The sequence below is a fragment of the Rhineura floridana genome, chromosome 4 (genome assembly GCF_030035675.1).
Source record: "Rhineura floridana isolate rRhiFlo1 chromosome 4, rRhiFlo1.hap2, whole genome shotgun sequence".
NCBI lineage: Eukaryota > Metazoa > Chordata > Lepidosauria > Squamata > Rhineuridae > Rhineura > Rhineura floridana.
In genome coordinates this window covers 98,510,363-98,534,773 of record NC_084483.1, presented here as the reverse complement: position 1 = coordinate 98,534,773, position 24,411 = coordinate 98,510,363, and the positions used below count along the sequence as shown (strand labels likewise).

General features: G+C 40.4%; 1 protein-coding gene across 11 annotated transcripts in view; it reads right to left on the bottom strand.

Moving 5' to 3' along the window:
- The window catches only part of NCOA7 (nuclear receptor coactivator 7), a 123,242-nt gene that overhangs the window by 4,526 nt on the left and 94,305 nt on the right, over positions 1 to 24,411 (bottom strand). For 9 of the 11 annotated variants that reach the window (XM_061623769.1, XM_061623773.1, XM_061623768.1 and 6 more), the window contains 3 exons: positions 18,425 to 18,572; positions 2,563 to 2,706; positions 816 to 968 (listed from right to left, as the gene is read on the bottom strand). In XM_061623769.1, the coding sequence (XP_061479753.1) occupies positions 816 to 968; positions 2,563 to 2,706; positions 18,425 to 18,572 (445 nt within the window). Of the gene's footprint in view, positions 1 to 815; positions 969 to 2,562; positions 2,707 to 4,231; positions 4,382 to 17,493; positions 17,575 to 18,424; positions 18,573 to 24,411 lie in introns of those variants that run through there. The other 2 variants (XM_061623776.1, XM_061623775.1) reach the window with 2 other exon arrangements.

Sequence of the window (24,411 nt, the reverse complement as noted above, 5' to 3'; positions counted from 1 at the left end):
CATAAATTATAAATAAAGTATTTTTTCTGCATGCAACATGATAGCTGCTCCCAGATGGATAAGGAGATGTGGATGTCTTAATTCTGATAAATAATCAGGAGCTGAGAGCCCATACTTCTCCACACATGAAAGAAAGCAGGCCCAAGAAAAGTGAAGAGGTTCTGCCGAGTTCTCTTCACCCCTATCCTGTATTCAGTTTTCAATACACAGATAGCATTTCTCTTATCCTGTAAAAGTTGCCAGTATTCTAAGTTATTCCTCCAGCTAGGGACCACCAGGCAAAATCCGACATTCTATGAGCCGATGTCTGCTAGTGCAGTGAGGGTTCTCTGTCCTCCCTCTCCAGGCTGCTGTTTGCCCCAAAAATTTGCTCTCAAGGACTGAAGGACTGTCCACAGCAGATTTTGGGGTTGGGAACTGGAGGATAGAAACCCATTGCACTAGCATAGTTCCTTTTGCACAAGTGGGTGAATATAATTGGATTTCATCCATTGTAAGATAGCAAAACAGTGGCATCAATAAATTTGCATTGTTTGTGCTAAGGGAATTTAAAAATGAACTTAGGGCAATATGAGTGCTTTTCATGCTAGGTAGTATTCAAATAAGTTTTGCCACAATCCAGCTTTTTGCTAAACTAAAGCTGCAATCCAATACACACTTACCTGGGAGTAAGTCCCATTGAACCTAATGGAGCTTACTGCTGAGTAGACATGTTGGATGGCAGCCTAAGCCTTATTTTTAGTAACACTCCTACTGATATACTTGAAATAAGAAAAAATTACATAGACACAAACAGGATTCCTTATGGTGCCTACCTGATTGTCCATGTCTTTGATGACAAGCAGGACTGGACTATCAAGAGATGCTGATTTTCGATATAGAGTTTTCAGGCTGGTTCCATGTTCTTGTGTGCTGTAGACAAGCCTCCAGGGATATCCCTGAACTCTTGCTGGCAGGTACCGGGCAAGCTAGAAGGTAAAATAAATCTTTGTAGTTAACATACAACATATTCCTTTAACCAAATATGTCACTAGAACTTTATTCTGTCTGACTGGAGAACTGAACAATTCAACCTATAAGTTGTGCCTCTATACAATGACGTACACATGTGGCATGAGTGAAATACATGGAAGAGGACTTACTGTTTATAATTTATAAAACACTAAAAATTACTATGTATTGTACACAGATTCCAAAACAAAACAGCCCTGCACAGCCTAATGTTTTCAAGAAATACAAAAGGGGGGGGGGAACGCAATTTGGGGAAAAAAGAAAATCAAGTAAGTTAGGCACCAATTCTTGTTAAATAATCCTTATAATTATCTGCTTGAGTGGAAATAATTCAGGGAGGATAGAAGCTAAAAAGGCAGCTGGATTCCAGCCAAATCCATGGACTGGGCCTTGCTTTCCCATCTTTCCCTTTGCAGAAGCCAGACAGAATGGCTGCTAGAAGAGAACAGCTGAGGGAGATGGGAGCCAGAGGTAGCTAGGCTCTCAGCTGAGCTGAAGGAGTGGGCCCTGCTGTGCCACTTGATCTCTTTACTTCTCATACCCATCCATTAACATTTACTCCCCAAATATAATACAACATGCAGAATGCTAAAATGGCTTCCGTCCAGTGAGTTTACAATTCAATGGGTTTCCACAGACAGGACAGTGCGGGGGTGAGAAATGGGGACTGATGAAAGGGTAGCAAAGGTGAGCAGCAGGGTATGTTAACTGATAGCAGCCTCTTTGAGGGTTGCCAGGTTCAGGGCCTGAGACTGATCCTGTATCTTTAGGAGAAGAGAAAGTCAGCCAAGTGCAGATGTTTTTGCAACAGTGTAATCGGAAAAACCACAAGGTGGAATTCTCCCTTCCCCCTGCACAAATTTTAAAGATACAGAAGACCTCTTGGAGGCCGCACCTGGCAACCCTAGCCTCTTCCTAATTTTGGCCAGGATCAATATGGCAGATTGCACACCAGGCCTTTTCCTGTCCTCTTTTTCCATTGGAGCCTTCCCTGTAAAGCTGCTCCTGGGTATCAGGAGCCACTTCAGAGTGATGTGTTATGGCACAAAAGGAGGAAGAGGAGAAACAACTTGTAACAAGCTGGGAAGCATCAGTGTGCCTATGGAAGTGCCTTATTCATGCATGGTCTGTTTGGGGACTGACCCTGTGTCTGCTAACTAAAGTTTAAAAAATGGATTCTTAAAAACCTGACTACTCTATAACTATCATAGTTGGATAAATGGATAATGGAAAGGCCCTTTGAAACCAAGGTTACTTATCAGATCATGAGAAAGAATTATGATACATCTTAAAGTGAGAACAGTAAATATGTATGGCCCCATCCATTCAGACCTTCACAAAGGCTTTAAAGATCTGTTTTGAGTTGCTTTGTCTTAGATATTGGGTGATGTTCTTTTAAATTGCCTTTACGTTGGCTAGAAATAATTAAAAGTATTTTCAATATTAGTATGGTGCTTGTTATTCATAATGTTGTTGCTATCAGACTCTTAGGGCATTTTGATATGTTCTGATTTTAATCATTTGTTTTATATACTGGAAGCTTCCCTTTACCTGTTCTATATGCATATTTTCTAAGAGCACACTCTGGTTTTTTAAGACAGGCAAAGCATCATCATCTTCATAACTGTAATGATCATCTTCTTCACAATAGCTGCAAATACTCTTTCGGCGTTTTGCCTCTTCCACAGTAATAATCTAAACAGAAGAGTGAGACTTTTTTTAAAAAAAAATGGATCAGACATCAGTTTTTTTCATAATGCTAGATCCGTAGTAGCCAACATTTTTATAGGACAGCAAGCGGCCCTGCAGAAGGCTAGGGAAGCAGAAAAAACATCTAGGTATATATTGTTTCCTGGGTATCTTGAAAGAATTATTTCGCTAAGGGCGGTATATAAATTGAAATAATAAAATAAATAAAGCAATAAAAGAGCAAATTAATACTTGAGTAACAATGGCACGGCTCATTTTCACTCTGAATAAGTTTACCTAATCAGGGATTAAAAGCAATAAAATTAAGTGGGCAGAAAGAAACCTGGTACAGGGTTCTTTTAGCATCAGCTGTTTCTTTTTCCCCCTTCACTTTTTGAAGTAACTGACCATGTAAATAGTACTACAAACAGTACCTTGAATAGATGAAGTAAAACTATTGTGACTTACGAGATACTAACTGAAGCATATTGCTATGCTAGATATGTCAATTTACTTTTAATCTCCACATGAGATTTTTATTAGTTTATTAATCTTGTAAGATAGGTAAAGCATAATATTTCAAGGCATATGGTGGAGTTTCCAACACATTCTGTGGAGTTTCTATTTACAGCATTAATGTAGTGAAAGTATAACAAAGAAAAACTTTTGTGCTATCTACAAAATGAAAATGTCTTATAAATTACAAAACAATATGAAATTACAATTTTTACACAATTGATCAGTATTATATTTGTTGCTAACATCTATGTGCCTGGATAGGCTTGCTTAAACAGAAATGTTTTCTTTTCTTTTATGGTTTCCAGAAGTCACAAAGAACCGTTTACGGTGCATGTTTACTTATAAGTAAATCCCACAGTGTCCAATGGGGCTTACTTCCATGTAAACATGCACAGGATTGAAGTCTCACTCTTTTGAGTATCATTCATATAAGATTTACACAATAAAAGAGCCAGCCCATTTCCCGATTTGGGAAGAAAATGTTTACTGTGTTTAAGCACCTGTAATTCATATGCAAGATATATATTTTAGGGGGGGATATTCTAATTTTCTTGGTAGCCCCTGAAGAAGCAATTTATATAAACATGAGGATTAGGATTGGAAACTAACAACAACGAGCTGCAATCCGATACACATTTACCTGAGAGCAAGTTTAACTGAATTCAGTGCAATAGGACTTACTTCAGAGTAAACACACATATCAAGATTTTCAAGAGAAGAAAAACCACAACTTCAAAGTAAATATATTCTACAATGAGGGCAACATGGTCCCATACCACCTGCAGCGCACATATATATATATACACACACACACAAATAAATACAGATACACACACACACCCCTAAATGGTGCCGAGTAGTTTTGTTAAACCTGAATTACCCCAAGAGACAACACTCCCATTCTGAAAGTGATTCTGCATATCTCACACATGTCCTTCAGATAAGTTGCTATCTATGTAGATAACTGGCAAACAAAAGGACTGAAATGAAGAAAAAATTCAGTTCAGCCTACCTGCACAAAGGGCTCCTGGTCAGGCCTGACAGAATACACTATTTGGAAATGTAAGGGCATTTGCTTTTCTCTCATTCTTAGGATTTTCATTTGATTCAGCTTTTCTGCCCTTGCTGCCAATTCAGATTTCTCACCACGAGTGAAGCTGCTGCTCTCTAGCACAAAATCTGAAACTGGTTTCAAAACTTCCTTATATATCACTTTTGTTTTCCCAGAACATGCCCAAGGGCAGCTTGGCAACAGGTTACACACAAAAGAGATTTATTGGTAACTGGGTAAGAGAAGGCTGCCGCAGCCAATCTCCAGATTAAGTTTTATAACAAACAAAAAACCCTTCTATTTTGGTTACCATATTCATACGCTAGCTAAACAGAAATTCATACTGACTCTACGATTTCAGGAGAGCACACTAACTCTCATTCCGGTAAACTGTAGGAAGAGTCCCAGAATTATCTCCCACACCCTTTATCATCTAGCGATACTGTACACTTTTTCTCTAAACCCACCTGAACAAACAACTGAACAAACAACAGATTGGCATCAACTTCCAAATAGCTGAAATGTCCTTTCCTAATATCATTTATCCCCAGCCATTAACACCCACCCCTCAAAAGCCCATTTAGCCACAAGACACTGCTGTCTTGATTAAGGCTGTCATAACAACATTAGAAGCTGCTGGATATCAGCTCCTATATGTCCACTGGCCGCAGGACACTGTCAAGTGTGTCCTGTGCCAATAATAACCAGAATATGTAGAAAATAATGTCTTCTGTTAGGGGGGCAGAGCCTCCCTGCCGGCTTTGCTCACCAACCCTCTGCCCCCTGTCACACACACACACCAGACAACTTTGAGCACACATGGATACACACAGAGGGACTCTCTCTCTAGCACATGCACACACAAGGAGACACACAGTCCAGGCACCAACACACACACACACACACCAGGCACCCCCCAAAACACCCCCCAGGTACTCACAAACTTGCATTCACAAACTGCCACTGCCACCCTCCCAGGTACCCAGTATATTCACTATAGCTGGCCAATTTCCCTGCTTTTTACAGTTTGATAGAAATATCTGTTGGCTATAGGTACATTGTTAAACCGCAAGGGTTTTTTTTGCCTACTGTTGAATATGTATCAATGCCTGAACACTTCTATGCACTTACATATTCATGCCATGTATTATTGCTACTGCTACTGGAATATTTCTATATGCTTGTTCTGCTATGCATTTACTATAAATATTCTATCACTGTGTTCACATTTAAAATTCTGTCTTTAAAATAAATATAAATAATGCTCTTAGTATTGAAAATGTCAGAAATACAGTGTTTGAGATAAAGCCAGGAATGCTTATAACTTTCTCTATCTTGTTTGCAAAACAAAGCACAGTGTCTGTTACCTTGCTTGTATGCACTATGGAACCAGCTAGTTACCCAAGGCCACCAATGACAGAGTGGTCTTTGTTATAACATGTGGAGGATGAGTTGGTGTGAATTTTTCTTTCTAGGGCTTATGACTGAAACTGGAGGATTGGAAGCGCTGAAAGTTATTAAGGTGACAATAACCGGACCGTGTCTGGAATACATCAACCATAAACAAATGTTATAGATCTAATGTAAGTCTGAGTACCCTAAAAGAGATCCTGTGACCAGCACCCTTGACAGGCACCAAGCTCGTATGAGAAAGAGAAGATGCAGCCCTGAGAACATGGATGTGCCAAGAGACTGACATCACTACAAGTGCCAGCTGACCAACTGATGGATGAAGATACCAGGGCTCAGTGAAGATGTCAAAAAACCATCAAAACATTATCTGAGTATAAAGACACCCCAGCTTCACCAGAAGATTTGTGAAGTTTTTTACCACAGCCTATCACCTGAAACTCTGTGAGCATGCCTCCTTCTCCAAGTCTGTTCTTCCTCGCTACAGCACTGATTGGCCACCGGCTACTCGCATTAGTGTGTATGAAAGATCAGGACTATTGGCACATCTAATTTTGCATTTTATCATTCCTGCAATGGGTGACTCACAAGAGCACTTCTGGCTGTGTCAATTGGACATCTTTCAATAAATCTTTTTAGACCTTTTATCTTGGTGTGTTCCCAACAATCCTTCTGCTCAGTCCCACTATCTCCTGGCTTTATCATCCAGGAGTGGCTTTGGGTTCCCTGGAACTATGTGTCACTGCCACCGCTACCTCCTGCCCAGCCACCTGCTCAGGCTGCAGCTACCACTGCCATGTAGCCACACTGTTTGACCAGTAAGCCGTCTTTGCCACTGCATCCTGCCCCTGGCATCATGCTGTGTGATGTCATAACAGCTTACCTTTTTATTATATAGGATAGGAAGATGTGATGGCAAAAAAATTGGTTCCAGTTGAATTCTGATCTCAAGACACAGCCAAGCCTCACTCTACCATGCCACCACAGGTCATCCACAACCTGAGAAGTGTGTCCCCTATATCATTTGTAGTTTCTCTAACCAATTTGTTCTCTTTTATTACAAAGTTCTAAAATAATTATTACAAATGAAGAACTTTAAAAAAAATGATATTAAAAACCTAAGCTCAATTAAAAATACTAATCAAATTAATTAAAACTCTTTTTTCCAGTCTCCCATAATGTTGCATGTCTTTCTCTAAACTTATCACTGTGCCATTTGAGTATAACATGGTATTATAAAGCCACAAGAGTGGCTGTATACGGACTTCCGGGAAGGGTGACTTAGCCTGTGCCTGCTTTTGAGACGGGCTCCTGCCTCAAAAGAAGCTTATTCAGATATATCAGTCAGATTTTTTTTTTTTTTTTGACTGATTAAACTTCTCCCGGGTAGGGAGAAACGAAGAGATTAACCTCAAAGCCTATTTTTGTTGGGACGACCAGATCTCATTAATTTGTGGGACGAGGTCCAGCCGACGAAGGTGGGACGGATTTTCAACAACAAGCTCTATCTGATAAAGCGAACGTTCATCTTTTCTTCAAAGAGAGAACGCACTAACAGGCAAGCACCCTTCTTTCTATATTTTTCTTTTACTTGACTTAAATTGTTGCTGTTTAAAAGAGATTTGCCAGATTGATCAGTTTTTGACATCTCACCGGGGAGCCATAACTTCTCTCTGCTATTCACTAATTAATAGCTTATCTCTGTTTTTGTTGCAAAAAGCTGTCCTGGATTTGCACCCTAAAGATATACACGGAAGAGGGATTTCTATTCCTGATTTTTATTCTGAAGAATATTATATTGTCTGAGATTACTTTTTTCCTAGTTCATTTTATTTTGACGAATCTGTTTTCTGACGACGCCATTAATTGTTTCGATCCTGGGAACTGCATTTTGTTTACTTAAGCATGGAGAGATAAGGCTGTCTGTTCTGTTTACGCTGTGATGTCACCAAGTTTGGAGTATTAACCCAATTGTTGCTGAAATAAGAAGTGGTTCTTTTATATTTTTCTTTTAAAATGGCAATTAAGAAAGTGGCTGAGAACCTGGAAGTATCTATGTTTCAGAAAATAATGGATGAAATTGAGATAACGAAACGAACCCTGCGACAGGGTTGTAAGGAGCTGAAAATTGAAATGAGCAAAATGATAGGGGTCCCTGTGAGAGAGGAGACTCTGGAGACTGGAACAAACGTGGAACAGGAAAAAGACCTGCGACAGGGTTGTAAGGAGCTGAAAATTGAATTGAGTAAAATGACACAGGAGCTTAAAGAAATAGGGGTCCCTGTGAGAGAGGAGACCCTGGAGACTGGAATAATTGAATTGAGCAAAATGTCACAGGAGCTTAAAGAAATAGGGGTCCCTGTGAGAGAGGAGACCCTGGAGACTGGAATAATTGAATTGAGCAAAATGTCACAGGAGCTTAAAGAAATAGGGGTCCCTGTGAGAGAGGAGACCCTGGAGACTGGAACAAACGTGGAACAGGAAAAAGATTTGAAGCTTATGGATTTTAGAAATAAAATCTATTGTTTGGAATTTAATGTTATCTCTGAAGAAACTAAGGAAGATTCTAGAGAGAAAGTTATCAATGGCATGGATAATCTTCTGGACTGGAATGATGTGATGGATGGAATTAACTGCAGCCATGTGACAATGGAAAAACTTTCAAGAGATGAGCCAGTGCATTTTGAAAAAAAGAACAGAGATATGATCTTACAGCAGTATTTCAGCAACCTATTCAGAATGGTTGGCAAGATAATATTTGGGATAGAGGTAATTCCCATCAGACTCTTATTGTATGACTATGGTTATGACAGCAAGATTATTATGGAATACTGATAATGGAAGATTGGACACTGAAATTACTGGATTTAACAGGACTATCGGAAGATTGGACACTGAAATTACTGGATTTAACAGGACTATCGAAGATGGAAGATGGAAGATGGAACTAATAGGGACAATAGAATAATGGCTATTGAAATTATTGAACCTAACAGATTCTGATGAGACGGATTGTTTGAAATGTTTATTTTGACTATGGTTATGACAATAAGATTATTATAATTAGTAATGAGATGGATTAATTGATATGCTTATTTGGAAAAAAATTGATAGATATATTTCTTAAAGAACTGAAACCTCTCTTTGACTTTTTGTGGAAAGAACAAAGTAATGTTTATGAGATCTGATGATTAAGTAAGATAACTATTGGAGGAAAGTGATTTTATAATATGATTTAAGAGACAGGATTGTTATATATTATAGACTTATAACTGATTTGATATGTGACAAATGGGAAGTCAATATTTTATTCTTTATTTTTTATTTTTTGTTTTTTTTTGTTCAATTATTTTTGATTTTGTTTTTTGTCTTTGAATGTTTAGTTTTGTATGTTGTATGAAAATTTGAATAAAAATTATTAAAAAAAAAAAAAGAGTGGCTGTATACTATAGTCATATAGTCAGCGGGGATTTTTCACATTCCGCAATGTTAAATGGAAAATATCCCCCCATGCCATTCTGAGGCTTCCCATAAGCTCATTTCAAAACAAAACCTTACAAAACTTACAGTTCTGAACTCAGAAATGCTTGCTTAACAACCCTGTCAATTTTCATGGCGATACACAAAACAGTCACAGAGAATCGAGAGTTCAAAGTCTAAAAAGAGAGAAAAAAACTCAGAGCCCTTTTGGACCTTTTTCTGCGAGTTCTCATAATCTGTTGAAATTCATTAAAAATCAGCCATGTTCACAGAGTACCTGTAATCCTAATACTGACCTTGCCCCATACTCTGACCTTCATCTACTGCAGTTTAAAAGTTAAAAAAATGCCTGGTGGATTTTTAATTAATTTAAGAAATTTTGGCTGGAAGCCTATTATAACGCGGAGCATGCTCAGTAAGGACCAACTGTCAGTGTTCTAAAAGCCTCACAGCTGCTGGGCTTGGCTAATAAGAGGGCCACACTCACACCAGACTTGATTTCACTTGAGACAGTCATGGCTTCCCTCAAAGAATCCTGGGAAGTGTAGTTTGTGAAGGGTGCTGAGAGGAGACTCCTATTCCCCTGAAAGAATGGTTTAACAGTCAGCCACTCTGATTAAAGGTCTGTGAGAGAAACAGGGCATCTCGTAGCAACTCTCAGCACCCTTCACTTACACTTCCCAGGATTCTTTGAGAGAAGCCATGATTGGCTTTGAGCCATGGCTTTGAGAGAAGCCATGATAAATTCTTTTAAATTGTTTTTAAAAGATGTGTTTTTAAATTTGTAGATTTGTTTTTAATGTTTTTAGTTATTGTAAACCGCCCAGAGAGCTTTGGCTATGGGGCGGTATATAAATACACTAAATAAATAGATAAATAAATAATGATTGTCCAAAGTGTAATAGAGGCCTGGTGTGGATGTGGCCAGGGACAGCTTTGTTTTAAATTTGGGTGGGAGGTAGGGTTGCCAGGTTCAGGGCCTGAGACTGATCCTGTATCTTTAGGAGAAGAGAAAGTCAGCCAAGTGCAGGTGTTCTTGCAACATTGTAATGGGAAAAACCACAAGGTAGAATTGTCCCTTCCCCCTGCCCAACTGTGAAAGATACAGAAGACGTCTTGGTTGGCAGGCCCAGCCTGGTCAGTTTTACCTATCCTAATCATGATTGCATAGGAGTATATCCCATTCAACTCAATAATCATACAAATGATCAGACCTGCCTTTTCCCTCCTTCCCCTTTCCTCTCCCTTTCTCTTCCCCTCTTCCTTCTTCCGCCTTCCCTGCCCACTCCAGCCCTCCGTCCCTCCCCCCCAGTCAGTTTTACCTATCCTAAGCATGACTGCACGGGAGTATATCCCACTGAACTCAATAAACATGCAAACGACCACATCTGTCCTTCTCCCCTCCCCCTCCTGCCTGCTCCCATCCCAGTCCTCCCCTCTGCCTTTCCACCCCTCCCTCCTCCCCCTCCTCCCCCTCCTCCCTTCCCCATCCCATGTGGTCAGTTTCACCTATCCTAAGCGTGATTGCCTGGTGTGTGTGTGTAAATCCCACTTAACTCAAGAAGCATGCAAACGATCAATCCATTCTCAGCAAACTTGCACAGGATCCCAGTTCTTACCTCTCAGATTAAAAAGCAGGGAAATTCACTAATAGGCAAAAAACCTTGTGGTTTAAGAATGTACCTAAAGCCCACAGGTATTTCTACCAAAGTTTAAAAAGCAGGGAAATTGGGCAGCTATATAGTGAATGCACCAGGGGAGCAGGAGACCTGAACTCCTCTCTGAGTTATTGGACTGCCCTACAAAGTTGTCAAAATGCAAACACAATTTGGGTTTGTCTTTCACAGTCCAATCCACTTGCTGTGTAGCTTGGAAGAATTTGGTAACATGTGCCTCTGAGCATATGGTGAGTGGTGGCAACACCTGTAATCAGCCCAAATAACAGAAAGAAGATATGTTCTGTGATTATCTTGTTTTAGCTGGGAGGAAGCAACATTATTAAGACAGTTGATATAGTTCAGATGGTCACTTTAAATATGTTTGATTTACTTTGCAATTTTAGTGACGTTTTCTATAGGAAATCATTTTCTTTTGCTTTTGTTTCTATGAATATGTGGAGTACAGCAACACTTTGCAAAATTTATACTAAAAAAACTCCAAACATAATTGTGGAATAATGGCACTGACTTCTGCAAAATAGTCTCCAGTGGACCTCAGAAGTGTCTCAATTTGCACAAGATAAAACAGTGGGAGGTGAAATATATTCTAGCAAAATTCTAGGTGTGCTCTATGTTTTTAATTGATCGTGAACACCTTGCCTTAAATAAAGTGGTTTAAACATAGCAGGCTGAAAACATGCATCCTCTTTTTTCCAACAACTAGAGTCATTACTAAAGTAGTAGCATATTGTAATCAGTCTGATTTTACATTAAACTGCAGTTTCAGGTCCAACTGTTAATGCACTCAAAATAGAAATAGACCATAACCTCCAGTTTGAAACAAAAAAGGCTATCTTCACCATCATATGACATTGACCAATAAAAAGGCTTTGAAATTAATAAAAATAAATTTGACACTGATTTCTAGGATGAATAATGAGGGAAATAAAATTTTCTAGTTTAGATTCTCTGTAGAAACATTAGTAACACAGGAAAGAAGCAAAGTAAGAAGAACACCAACAAACATACAAAAATATAATTCTCCATATTTGGAGATGGCAGGTGTTGCCACCACTCACCATATGCTCAGAGGCACATGTTACCAAATTCTTCCAAGCTACACAGCAAGTGGATTGGACTGTGAAAGACAAACCCAAATTGTGTTTGCATTTTGACAACGTTGTAGGGCAGTACAATATCTCAGAGAGGAGTTCAGGTCTCCTGCTCCCCTGGTGCATTCACTATAGCTGCCCAATTTCCCTGCTTTTTAAAGTTTGGTAGAAATATCTGTGGCTATAGGTACGTTCTTAAACCACAAGGTTTTTTGCCTATTAGTGAATATATAAGTTCAATGCAATCATCTAGAGGCACTCTCCTAAATATATGATTTGGAGTGGCCCAAAGCCTATATTGAGGGTATAAACCTCAGTACCTCATTTGGATGACAGCATTTATGAATGCTAAAGCAGTATACAGTAAAATCATTAAAACATATGATGGGTGGTAGACCAAGCTTATTTTGGGATTCAGGGGCAAATAAACTTTAGCTCCTTTTTATGTTTTCTGACTGAATTTTGTTTTGAACTTTTGTACAATTTAGAACTGGGAACTAGTAACCAACTTCAGCACTGAACTTAGAAAGGGAAGGAGAATCCAGGAATCTCTATGTGCTCTCACTGTCAGTTAATTAGATGTCATATCCCTGCCTACCTGTGGCAACTTGAATAGGTCTCGCTTTGCTGCCTTTGTTCTGCCTTTCAGTTTCCAGCACTTGATTCATATCCTGCTGTAACAATTAACTCTTTCCTGGAATTCCTGGGCAAAACTAGCCCCTCCCATCATTTGGGAACAGGTAAGGTGCTTCCCATGGTTTAGGCTAAAAGAACGAGTTCTGAGAAGTGTTGTGTGTACATACCTTGAATAAAGTGAGATCCTATTACTGGTTTTACTGATTTTAAATTGATGTTTATGATTATTATCTTTTAGTTTTATATAGTCAGCAACCTTTTGCCCCCAATCAGAGGAAGGACAGGGTACAAAAACATCTCTGTGCTTTCATTGCCAATAAGTTAAGACAGCACACCCCTGCCTACCTGTGGCAACTTGAATGGCCTGCCAAATATGTCTTGCTTTCCTGCCTTTGTTCTGTTTTTCAGTTTCCAGCACTTGATTCATATCCTGCTGTAACAACGAATGTTGATTGAAGTTATAGAGGAAAGCACAAAAGCAGGACTACAACTGAACGTCAAGAAGACTAAAGTAATGACAACAGAAGATTTATGTAACTTTAAAGTTGACAACAAGGACTTTGAACTTGTCAAGGGTTATCAATACCTTGGCACAGTCATTAACCAAAATGGAAATAAGACTATTGTCTTGTCAGACAATAAGAAATCAGAAGAAGACTAGGACTGGGGAGGGCAGCTATGGGAGAACTAGAAAAGGTCCTCAAATGCAAAGATGTATCACTGAACACCAAAGTCAGGATCATTCAGACCATGGTATTCCTGATCGCTATGTATCGATGTGAAAGTTGGACAGTGAAAAAAGTGGGTAAGAGAAAAATCAACTCATTTGAAATGTGGTATTGGAGGAGAGCCTTGTGCATACTATGAACTGCAAAAAAGACAAATAATTGGATGTTAGAACAAATTAAATCAGAACTGTCACTAGAAGCTAAAATGATGAAACTGAGGTTATCATACTTTGGACACATAATGAGAAGACATGATTCACTAGAAAAGACAATAATTCTGGGGAAAACAGAAGGAAGTAGAAAAAGAGGAAGGCCAAACAAGAGATGGATTGATTCCATAAAGGAAGCCAGACCTGAACTTACAAGATCTGAATAGGGTGGTTCATGACATATGCTCTTGGAAGTCACTGATTCATAGGGTTGCCATAAGTTGTAATCGACTTGAAGGCACATAACAACCAAGTTTAGGCTAAAACAGCACCAATTCAGAGAAGTGTTATTTTACTGATTTTAATACTGACGTTTATGATTGCTATATTGTAGCTTTATATTGTTAGCCAACCTGTGCTACCAATCGGAAGAACAGGATTCAAAAAAATGAAATAAACAAAACAATAAATATTAAGGTTGTTTGTAATCTTTACAGCAGCCCTGTAAAGCAAATCAATTTTTAATGAAATCTCTGTATTACAGGGGGAATAATTAACCGATTGAGATAGTGGCAAAGCCAACTTTAATTTTTTGTGGGAACAGGAGGAACGACTACTAATGGTGCCCTCTTGTCCCCCCCCACACACACACCCACACACAGTCAGTGACTATTTCAGAGTGTGGCCGTCTAGGATGGGACACATTCTGCCTCCCCCAACACTCCATGCTGAAACAGTAGTAGCATCAGCAGTTCTCCTGCCTCAAAGAGGCGAATCTGGTTTCTCCTTCCATGGTGGGGAGTAGCTGTTGGTGTTGGGCTGTGACCCATAGGCATTACTGTCTCTAGTTGTTTTCCATAAAGCCTGCAAGTTTGGAGAAGTAACTGTTATCTCCTGGCCTGAGAGTGAGCAGACATCCAAGGCCAGCGGTTGTCATGGTAACGTGAGATAGCAACTGGGAAAGTTCTAACAGAGTCTGTAAGTTGTGTCTTCTGAATATTGCCTCTGAACTGTGAGGCTTGTCTTCTGTGTAATGTCTTTGAACTGAGAACTTCTCTCCTAGAGGGGGGGTCTTAAAGCCTTAAGCCATAATGTCTTAATAAAAGACTCTTAACCTGATCTAATGCATCTGAGAAGTTTCTTGAGCAACTTAACTCCAACGTAACGTATGCTGTTTCACGCAACAACGCACACACATCAACAGGGGTTATGGGCCCAGATCCACAGCGTGTTACACAAGAGTAAGTTGCTGGTCTGAAAGGCAGACGGAGTTCCAGAGGGCAGCTTGATCGATTGTACCAGACAGAGGTGAGCAACATGGCTGTAAACCTGTCTGGGGGAGGCTTGCCAATGGAAAGATTGACGGAAAAGAATTATGCCAGCTGGAAGCCGAGGATGAGGGCTTTGCTGATAAAAGAGGATTTATGGGACATTATAGATGGACCCCCTCCGGTGGTACTGACCGCGGCCTGGACGCGTAGAGATCAGAAGGCGCAAGCTTTTATACTTCTGGCTCTATCAGACTCTCAACTTCTACACGTGAGAGATGTTACAAACGCCAAACAGATGTGGGACGTGTTGGAAGGCATTCATGTGCAACAGACTGCGGGATCTAGATTGTGTTTGGCACGGAAGCTTTACCAGATGCGCTTCACGGGTGAGTGCGAAATGAGTGAGCATCTCACGGAATTCAGACGTTTGTTTGGTGAGCTGACGGACAGAGGCGTCGAGCACTCTGAACTTCAGAAGACCTATCTGATCCTGGCTTCGCTCGATGGGACTTGGAATAATATGGTCATGGCTTTCGAAGCCATGCCTGACGGAGGTCTGAACGTTGCGTTTATTGAGGAAAAGCTGACCCAGGAATGGCAGCGGAGACAAGAGGCGAAAAGTGCTGAGGAAAAGCAAAGAGCCAAGCTGAAAGAAGAAAGCAGCTGCAGACAGGAAAACAAGCCGGAGCAGCAGCGGCTGAAATCTTGTTATGCCTGTGGGGCTCGTGGGCATCTTCAAAGAGACTGTGCAGTCAAGCGAAACTCCAGGGACGGAGGCTTGAAGCAGGGAAATGTGAACAGGGTACAAAAACATCTCTGTGCTTTCATTGCCAATAAGTTAAGACAGCACACCCCTGCCCATCAGCTGATCTCACTAGTGGCTTGGGGAAAATGGCCTTGGGAGCCGGAGACGGGGCATGATTGGGCAGGAGATTCCCCACTCCTGCTCTATGCCCTATCTCCTAAAACTACCTGTACCACCAACTGGCTTCCAGGCCTGGGCCATGGCACAGCCAGCTAGCAAATCAGAGCAGCACACTGCTGACCACGCAAGGGGAATAAGACCCTGATACTCTCCCTCTTCCCCCCTCAACGGACACAAAGAAGGCCCCTAGTGAGCAGGGCCCCTGGGCTTGTGCATGCAGTATGGAATAGGGCAGAGCATGGGAGTAAGAAGTACGCTAGACTGAAGTGTGCTAAAAATGGCCACAACACTTATTGGTTACAGTTAACAAAGTTTGGCATGAATAGGGCAAATCTCTAGTCATCTGATAGCTAACCAATACCACCACCCAGCCTGCATGCTGTGACAATACTGGTGTAGAGCGCTATCTGTGGCCTGTGAGCATACTAAAGGTACCCTTCCAGGCCTCACACCCTAAAACTGCATGGCACATCTGACGAGCTCCTGTGTAGGGCCTGTTCAGCACACAAGTTCCGCACACCCCTAGCTATGCGAGGAGAAAAGATCCTGTCACTCACTCCTACCTCCTCACATGAAGGCAGAATAAATAGGGATCCCAGCCTTCTTCTCAAAAACAGATAAAGGACTCTTTATGTCAGATAACTGACAAGTTATCTAACACCACAATCCTATACATATCTACTCGGAAGGATGCCACGTTGACTTACTCTCCAGTAAGTGCATACAGGATTGCAGCCTACTGCTATTTTTTAATTTTTATTATAAAACATTAAAAAATGCTACTGGGGCACATAATAGACTGAATATTTCCATAATCAACATATTGCAACATAGAAAACATTCGGTCATATCATCTTCAAAATTATTAAACCAAAGGTTTATATACAGGAACCTTCTTTAAAGGACTTTATATTTGGTTTCTTGAAAAACAAGTTATCTTTATTAACAGTGTGGGAAAAAATCATTCTGAAATTCCAAGAGTTCCCCCCCCCCAGCATTCTGAAATACATATACATTTGATGGCAAGTAAATTGAATAAGAATTCTAAAGCTAAAATTTCTACTTCTCCTTTTAATACCTTAAAATAATATTCTTTGGATCTGGAAGAATATCATATTCCATTATTTCCTGGATTTTATCGCAAAATCTCTGCACAAAAATTTGCTTTAGTAGAGCTGCACCAACCCCTCAGCCTTTTTTTGAACTTTGAATGTGTGTATGCCTTCAAATCAAAGATTCTCAGGAAGTTATCTTACAGGAAGATGTTGCAAGTTAACATCTGAGAATCAACTGCACCATTTTTATTATTTTGTATCCTGTTGTTGACACAGACCTTTACCTAACCCTACAAATTTTTTTGATTCTAGATCTGTAGGAATTTAAAATCTGTCTACAAAAATTAACAGCAGTAACTTGGTAAGTATCTATTCTGACCTATCTATTTTAATCAAAATCATTTAAGACTAAAAAATTTGATTCAATATTAAAATACAAATATTCAAGTGTATAATTATGTAAGTACCTCCCTGGGCTCTTTTGGGAGGAGGGTGGGATATGAATTTAATAAATAGATAAATAAGAAAATGAAGATTTTTGCACTTATTAACACTTGTAATCATGTGTAATTAAGTCACACAAGGAAATAGAAAATGTGTGCCTTTTTAACAGCTCACAGAAAGACTGGAGTGCAGTGGACATGTGGATTTGAACCAGCCTCACAGACAGGGTTACTGTGAAGATAAAACCAGATAACTACATACACATGCCCTGAGCTTCTTGGAAGAGGGGAAAGATAGAAATGGGATTGATAAAAGTATTTGTACTTTTTCAACTGAACTTTAATACATTTGATTGAAACCTATTTTATTAGATGTCCAGGTCTTTGGGTTATATCCAATTGGTTCCCACAAAGGCTTTTTGCTCCATCGAAGACTTCTGTGAATGGAAGGACAGAGATGAGTTTTGCAAATTCCCCTCTCCCTTGCAGCCAGGAATTTACCTCTGGTTCCAGGAGCATTTGTTTACTATGAAATATATGAGCATGTTTCAGTGAAATTGAATCTTGTGCTATGAATATAAGTATGAGGGGAAAAGAGGCATCATTACTAATAGAATGGCTATTAGAAATTTGGGAAAGAAGGTGTATGGTCAAGTTAGCAAACTTCATTACAACTCTAAAGGAAACTAGTTTATAGAAAAATTGAGTATTTTTATAAATATACTAGAACTCAAAGATACAAAATACAGTGGCTTCTTTTACTATGTTTGGAGTAATTTTGAAAGCTGTAGTGATTGATACGTTTATGTATTGATTGATTTATTCATTCACTCATTTTGGAATTATATTGAATAACTAAAAATTCATTTTTATTGTCATAATTGCAAGAGTAGTTTTATTTAAACTAAGAGTTAACCAGTGATGTTTTGTATAGAACAAGAGTTCGGATTTGTTATTCATTTATTCATCCTAGCAGCATCCCTGAAAAGCAGAAGTCTTTAAGAAAGTGATTTCAGAGCCAGTGGTCAAGCAGTAATAGAGCAGAGCAGATGTGGTGGTGCAAAGTGGTTTTGAACTGGTTTTTAGTTATTGAGGTTTTTCTAACATATTAACCATATGTTTTTAAAGTAGTCTTCTGCAACCATGAAGACTATAAACTTGCTATAAAAGGAAGAGGCTAACAGGAGATTACAAGGAGCGGAAATAAAGGCTCCTTGGTAGCCAAATGTGATGTTATGTCTCAGTCCTGCATCAAATGCTTCTGATTTGAAAATGGAAACCACTTACCTCCCAGCTTTTTGTCGAGGGTTCACTGAAGAAATTGTCTATCATGTCAAGCTCCTCCTTTTCCACCACAACAAAGCCCTGTTCCTTAGCATCTTTGCCATACACATCCGGTGACCACTGCACAAAAAAGGTATACAGATGATCTACCCTGTGAAATAAGAGAAAAAGAAAAGGGCTGAGCATGCCAAAAACACTTCACCAGAGAAGTATGCAAAGTTCACTATCAGTGCAACGCTCTGCACATCTTCTCAAAGGTAAGCCCCACTGAGTTAAGTGGAACTTATCTCTAGGTAAGCATGCATAGGATTGCACTGTGAAATACACACCACTGACCTTCTGCCCAAAGGGACGTTTGTGCATGCACAGCAGATGTGGCAGCGACTTAATTGTTTGGTTTTGTCCATTTGATGACAGCTGAACTGAACCCCAGATATACCCTTTCTTCCCATTGCTATCTCATAGAACACTCAAATGTCAAAATATTGTACTTATTCAATATGGGATCTCTCTGATGTCAAGATCCTGAAGTGATTTTGCATTTACAGAGTATACAGAGTCAAGGGCTGTAGCAGTCGGTGGGCTGGTGAAGGCAAGGCAGAGTTGCATATCTAGCTTGCAGACACAGAGGAGTGAGCCATGCGGAGCTCAGCGTGGTGAGGGTGGTGCAGCAGCAGGAGTGTCAGATTGGCTTTGTCACCACACCCATACCATACCTCTCTCCCCCCACACCTCACCCCCCCCAGTAAGCAGCGTCAACCCTTGGCATCCAGAAGCCAGGAACACGAGGCCACCCCAATTTCACTGCCTCACCAGCCACTACTGGTTAAGGGTATTCCTACATTCAGACAAACACAGGAAACAAACAGCCCTTTCATGCTGCAGTTAAAGAGGGCCCTGTTGGATTGTGATCCTATCTAGTCCAGCATTCTGTTCTCTGAATAGCCAACCAGATGCATAAGAGCGCTCTCCTGCTTGTGATCCGCAGCAACTGGTGTTTAAGAGGCATCAGAAATCTGCTGCCTCCATACCTGTGTTGCCACTGTCCCAACGTGGGTTTCAGTGCTACATGAGAGACAGAGGCAAAACAGCTGCAATTTTATCTAACCTTTCTGCAGCTATTTCCTACTCATCATCTTAAGCACTACCCATGATTGAATCAGTCCACTTAGCAAAATTCTCCTTGCCAAAGAAAAAAGAAAAAAACTCTCCTAGTGGCTCACATAACATCTTCCCGCAAATGGTTTCATTCTGTCATTTTTTGTTATTTGCAGCCTTCCCAAAAGCTAGTGTCCTCCAGATGTTTTGGATTACAACTCGCATTAGTCCCAGCCAGGATGGCCAAATGATCAGGGATGGTATTTCAAGAAACACACAAACAACAATGATAATTTCTGTAAAGTACTACTTTGGAGCAAATTATAATAATTTATAACTGTGATTATTATTATATCCGTCCTCCCAAAAGGAACCCAGGGCAGCAAACAAAAAAAGAAAAATGTTAAAAACATTTTAAAACAGCAAGATATCCTCACAGCTATATAATTTCAAGATTCCAAGAACAATGTATTTCAGCCATCAGATGCACAGGCAAACAGGAATATTTTTAAATTCTTCCAAAATATTGATAATGAGACACATCTCACCAGGGAATGCATTCCATAAACTGGGAACTGCTACTGAGAAGGGCCTGTCATGGGTCACCACCAGTCAGGTAGCACCACCAAGAGGGCCTCCATTACTAATAACAGTGATGCTGCCACATGGGTTTTCTTAACCCCTGGTACTAGATTTTCTTCAAGTCAGGGTTGTCAACTGATTAAAGCAGTGGTGAGGAAGCTCTAGCCTGTGAGCCTAATAATCCCATGAGGTAGTTTTGGCTAGGCCAAGCCTAACTGCCACTTCCCTCCTGTGATATGACAGCAGGTGAGGGACAGGTAAAGCTGTACTTCCAAAGGAAAAACTGGGAGCCCAGTTGTTCCTTGTCAGCCACAGCTTGCATTCAGCACTGTTGAAAATTGGTGCCAAAGACAATCTATGCTGCTTTCGGCAGGGATCAGATCCAAGGCTAATGCCTTATGATGTCAGGTAGTTGGTAGGTTGGTGGTCCTGCACACCTGCCAAATGTAGCCCACAGAGGGTTGGCCACTTTTGGATGCAGCCCTCCGCCTAAAAATGGTTCCCCACTCCTGGATTTAGATTTGCAGACTAACAGACTAGTTGAGTTCATAGGGACACTGGCTGGGAGCCTAGACCAAGAAGCTAGACTCCTAGCAGGGGCACCCAAGGTGGAATGGTCAAAGCTGAGACACCAGACTAAGATGCATCCAAACTCAGAGGAAGGCAATGGTAAGCCACCTCTGAATACCTCTTACCACGAAAACCCTATGAACAGAGTATCCAAAATTCAACACGAGATAGTGCTGGAAGATGAGACCCCCAGGTCAGAAGGCACTCACCAAGCTACTGGGGAAGAACAAAGAACAAGTACGAGTAGCACTGTGACTAATGATGCAACTGGGTCAAAGCCAAAAGGAAGCCCAGAGGCTGATGCGCACAGATGCGAAAGGAGAGTCCGGAGCTGTACGACGCACACAATAGGAACATGGAATGTGAGAAGCATGAACCAGGGAAAGTTAGAAATTGTCAAGCAAGAAATGGAGCAAATCAACATTACAATACTTGGCGTGAGTGAATTAAAATGGATGGGAATAGGACATTTTCAATCAGGCAACTACAAAATATTTTATGCAGCAAATGAGAAAACAAGAAGAAATGGGGTTGCTTTAATAGTGAGAAGTGATGTAGCAAAAGCAATTAGGAGCTACAACGTAAGGTCTGAGCGAGTGATATCAATGAGATTAAACGGGAAACCTATTAACATAACCATCATCCAAGTCTACGCTCCAACGTCAAATGCAGAAGAAGAAGAATTGGAGAGCTTTTACGCAGAAGTACAGGAGGAAATTGATCACACACCAAAACAAGATATGATGATAATCATGGGGAACTGGAATGCAAAAGTAGGGAACAGAGAAGGACTAGGAATTGTGGGGAAATCGGGCTTAGGAGACAGAAATGAAGCAGGAGAAAGACTTATTGAATTCTGTGAAGCCAATGATTTGTTTCTTGCGAACACATTTTTTGAGCAACCGAAAAGACGACTGTACACGTGGACATCACCAGATGGTCAATATAGGAATCAAATAGATTATATAATTGGTAACAGAAGATGGAGAAGTTCCATACTTTCTGCAAGAACAAGACCAGGAGCAGACTGTGGTACAGATCATGAGCTGGTAGTATCGAAAATCAGAATAAAGCTAAAGAAGAAGAACAAAGTAATCATAATGCCAAAATACAATTTAAATAACATCCCAGAAGAATATAAAGATCAAATAAGGAACAGATTTGAGATTTTAAACTTAGTTGACAGAGAACCAGAAGAACTATGGAGTGAAGTCAGAGACATCATCAGGGAAGAATGCAAAAAGACAATACCTCTAGTTAAAAAGAGAGAAAGACCTCAATGGATGACTGAAGAAACTCTTAAAATGGTTAAAGAGAGAAGGAAAGCAAAAGCAAGAGGAGATAGAAACACAGTCAGAACCTTAAATTCAACAGTACAGAGACTAGTACGTAGGGACAAAGAGAACTATTACAATAGTTATTGTACAGAAATAGAAGAAGACAACAAAAAGGAAGGAACAAGAGCCCTATTCCAAAAGATTAGAGAAATGAAAGGGAAATTTAAACCACGAGTAGGGATGTTGAATAATCAACAGGGCAGCACACTGACTGACCAAGATGAAATAAAAGGAAGATGGAAGCAATACACTGAAGAACTCTATAAAAGAGATGCAAGGATGACAGATTCATTCACGGAGGAACCATATGATGAAGAACCAGAAATTTTAGAATGCGAGGTGAAAGCTGCTCTTAAAATACTTGGGAGAAATAAATCACCGGGAATATATGACATACCAATAGAGTTGCTACAAGCTACTGAGACTGAATTTGTCCAAATTTTGACTAAAATCTGTCAAGATATATGGAAAACTAAACAATGGCCCACAGACTGGAAGCGTTCTATATACATCCCAATTCCAAAGAAAGGGGATCCCAGGGAATGCAGTAATTATCGAACTGTTGCCTTAATATCCCATGCAAGTAAAGTAATGCTCAAGATTCTACAACAAAGGCTTTTGCCATATATGGAGTGAGAAATGCCAGACGTCCAAGCTGGATTTAGAAAAGGAAGAGGTACCAGAGATCATATCGCAAACATATGTTGGATAATGGAACGGACCAATTTTCAGAAGAAAATCACCCTGTGCTTTCTAGATTACAGCAAAGCCTTTGACTGTGTAGATCATGAAAAACTATGCAATGCTTTAAAAGCAGCGGGGGTGCCACAGCATCTGATTGTCCTGATGTGCAACCTATACTCTGCACAAGAGGCTACTGTAAGGACAGAATATGGAGAAACCGATTGGTTCCCCATCGGAAAGGGTGTGAGACAGGGGTGTATTTTATCACCCTATTTATTTAATCTGTATGCAGAACATATCACACGGAAAGCGGGATTGGACCAAGATGAAGGAGGTGTGAAAATTGGAGGGAGAAATATCAATAATTTAAGATATGCAGATGATACCATACTACTAGCAGAAACCAGTAACGATTTGAAACGAATGCTGATGAAAGTTAAAGAGGAAAGCACAAACTCAGGACTACAGCTGAACGTCAAAAAGACTAAAGTAATAACAGAAGATTTATGTAACTTTAACGTTGACAATGAGGACATTGAACTTGTCAAGGATTATCAATACCTTGGCACAATCATTAACCAAAATGGTGACAACAGTCAAGAAATCAGAAGAAGGCTGGGACTGGGGAGGGCAGCTATGAGAGAACTAGAAAAGGTCCTCAAATGCAAGGATGTATCACTGAACACCAAAGTCAGGATCATTCAGACCATGGTATTCCCGATCGCTATGTATGGATGTGAAAGTTGGACAGTGAAAAGAGCAGATAAGAGAAAAATCAACTCATTTGAAATGTGGTGTTGGAGGAGAACTTTGCGCATACCATGGACTGCAAAAAAGACAAATAATTGGGTGTTAGAACAAATTAAACCAGAACTATCACTAGAAGCTAAAATGATGAAACTGAGGTGATCATACTTTGGATACATAATCAGAAGACATGATTCACTAGAAAAGACAATAATGCTGGGAAAAGCAGAAGGGAGTAGAAAAAGAGGAAGGCCAAACAAGAGATGGATTGATTCCATAAAGGAAGCCACAGACCTGAAGTTACAAGATCTGAACAGGGTGGTCCATGACAGATGCTCTTGGAGGTCACCGATTCATAGGGTCGCTATAAGTCGTAGTCGACTTGGAGGCACATAACAACAACAGAGATAGTGAGTGGCTTAGGGGTTATGGGCCCTGCCACCTGTGGAGCCGTGGGCAAGCTGCAAAGTCCCAAGGAACCCAGTTGGCAGTTGCAGACAAGGAAGGGGCTGGCTTGTGCAGCTGTGGCAAGCTAAGCAGGCCCTATCCAGCTGGGGAGGACTAGCCTCAGAGGGAGGCAATGGTAAACCCCCTCTGAATATTGCTTACCATGAAATCCCTATTCATAGGGTTGCCATAAGTTGGGATGGACTTGAAGGCAGTCCATTTCCATAGGTACGTTCTTAAACCGCAAGTGTTTTTTGCCTATTAGTGAATTTCTCTGCTTTTTAATCTGGGAGATATGAAATGGGATCCTGTGCAAGTTTGCTGAGAATGGATTGATTATTTGCATGCTTATTGAGTTCAATGGGATTTACTCCCCTACAATCATGTGTAGGATAGGTGAAACTGAACACAGGGGGGATGGGGAGGGCAGGAGGAAGGGGCAGAGGGGAGGAAAGCAGGAGGAAGGGGCAGAGGGGAGGAAAGCAGGAGGAAGGGGCAGAGGGGAGGAAAGCAGGTGGAAGGGGA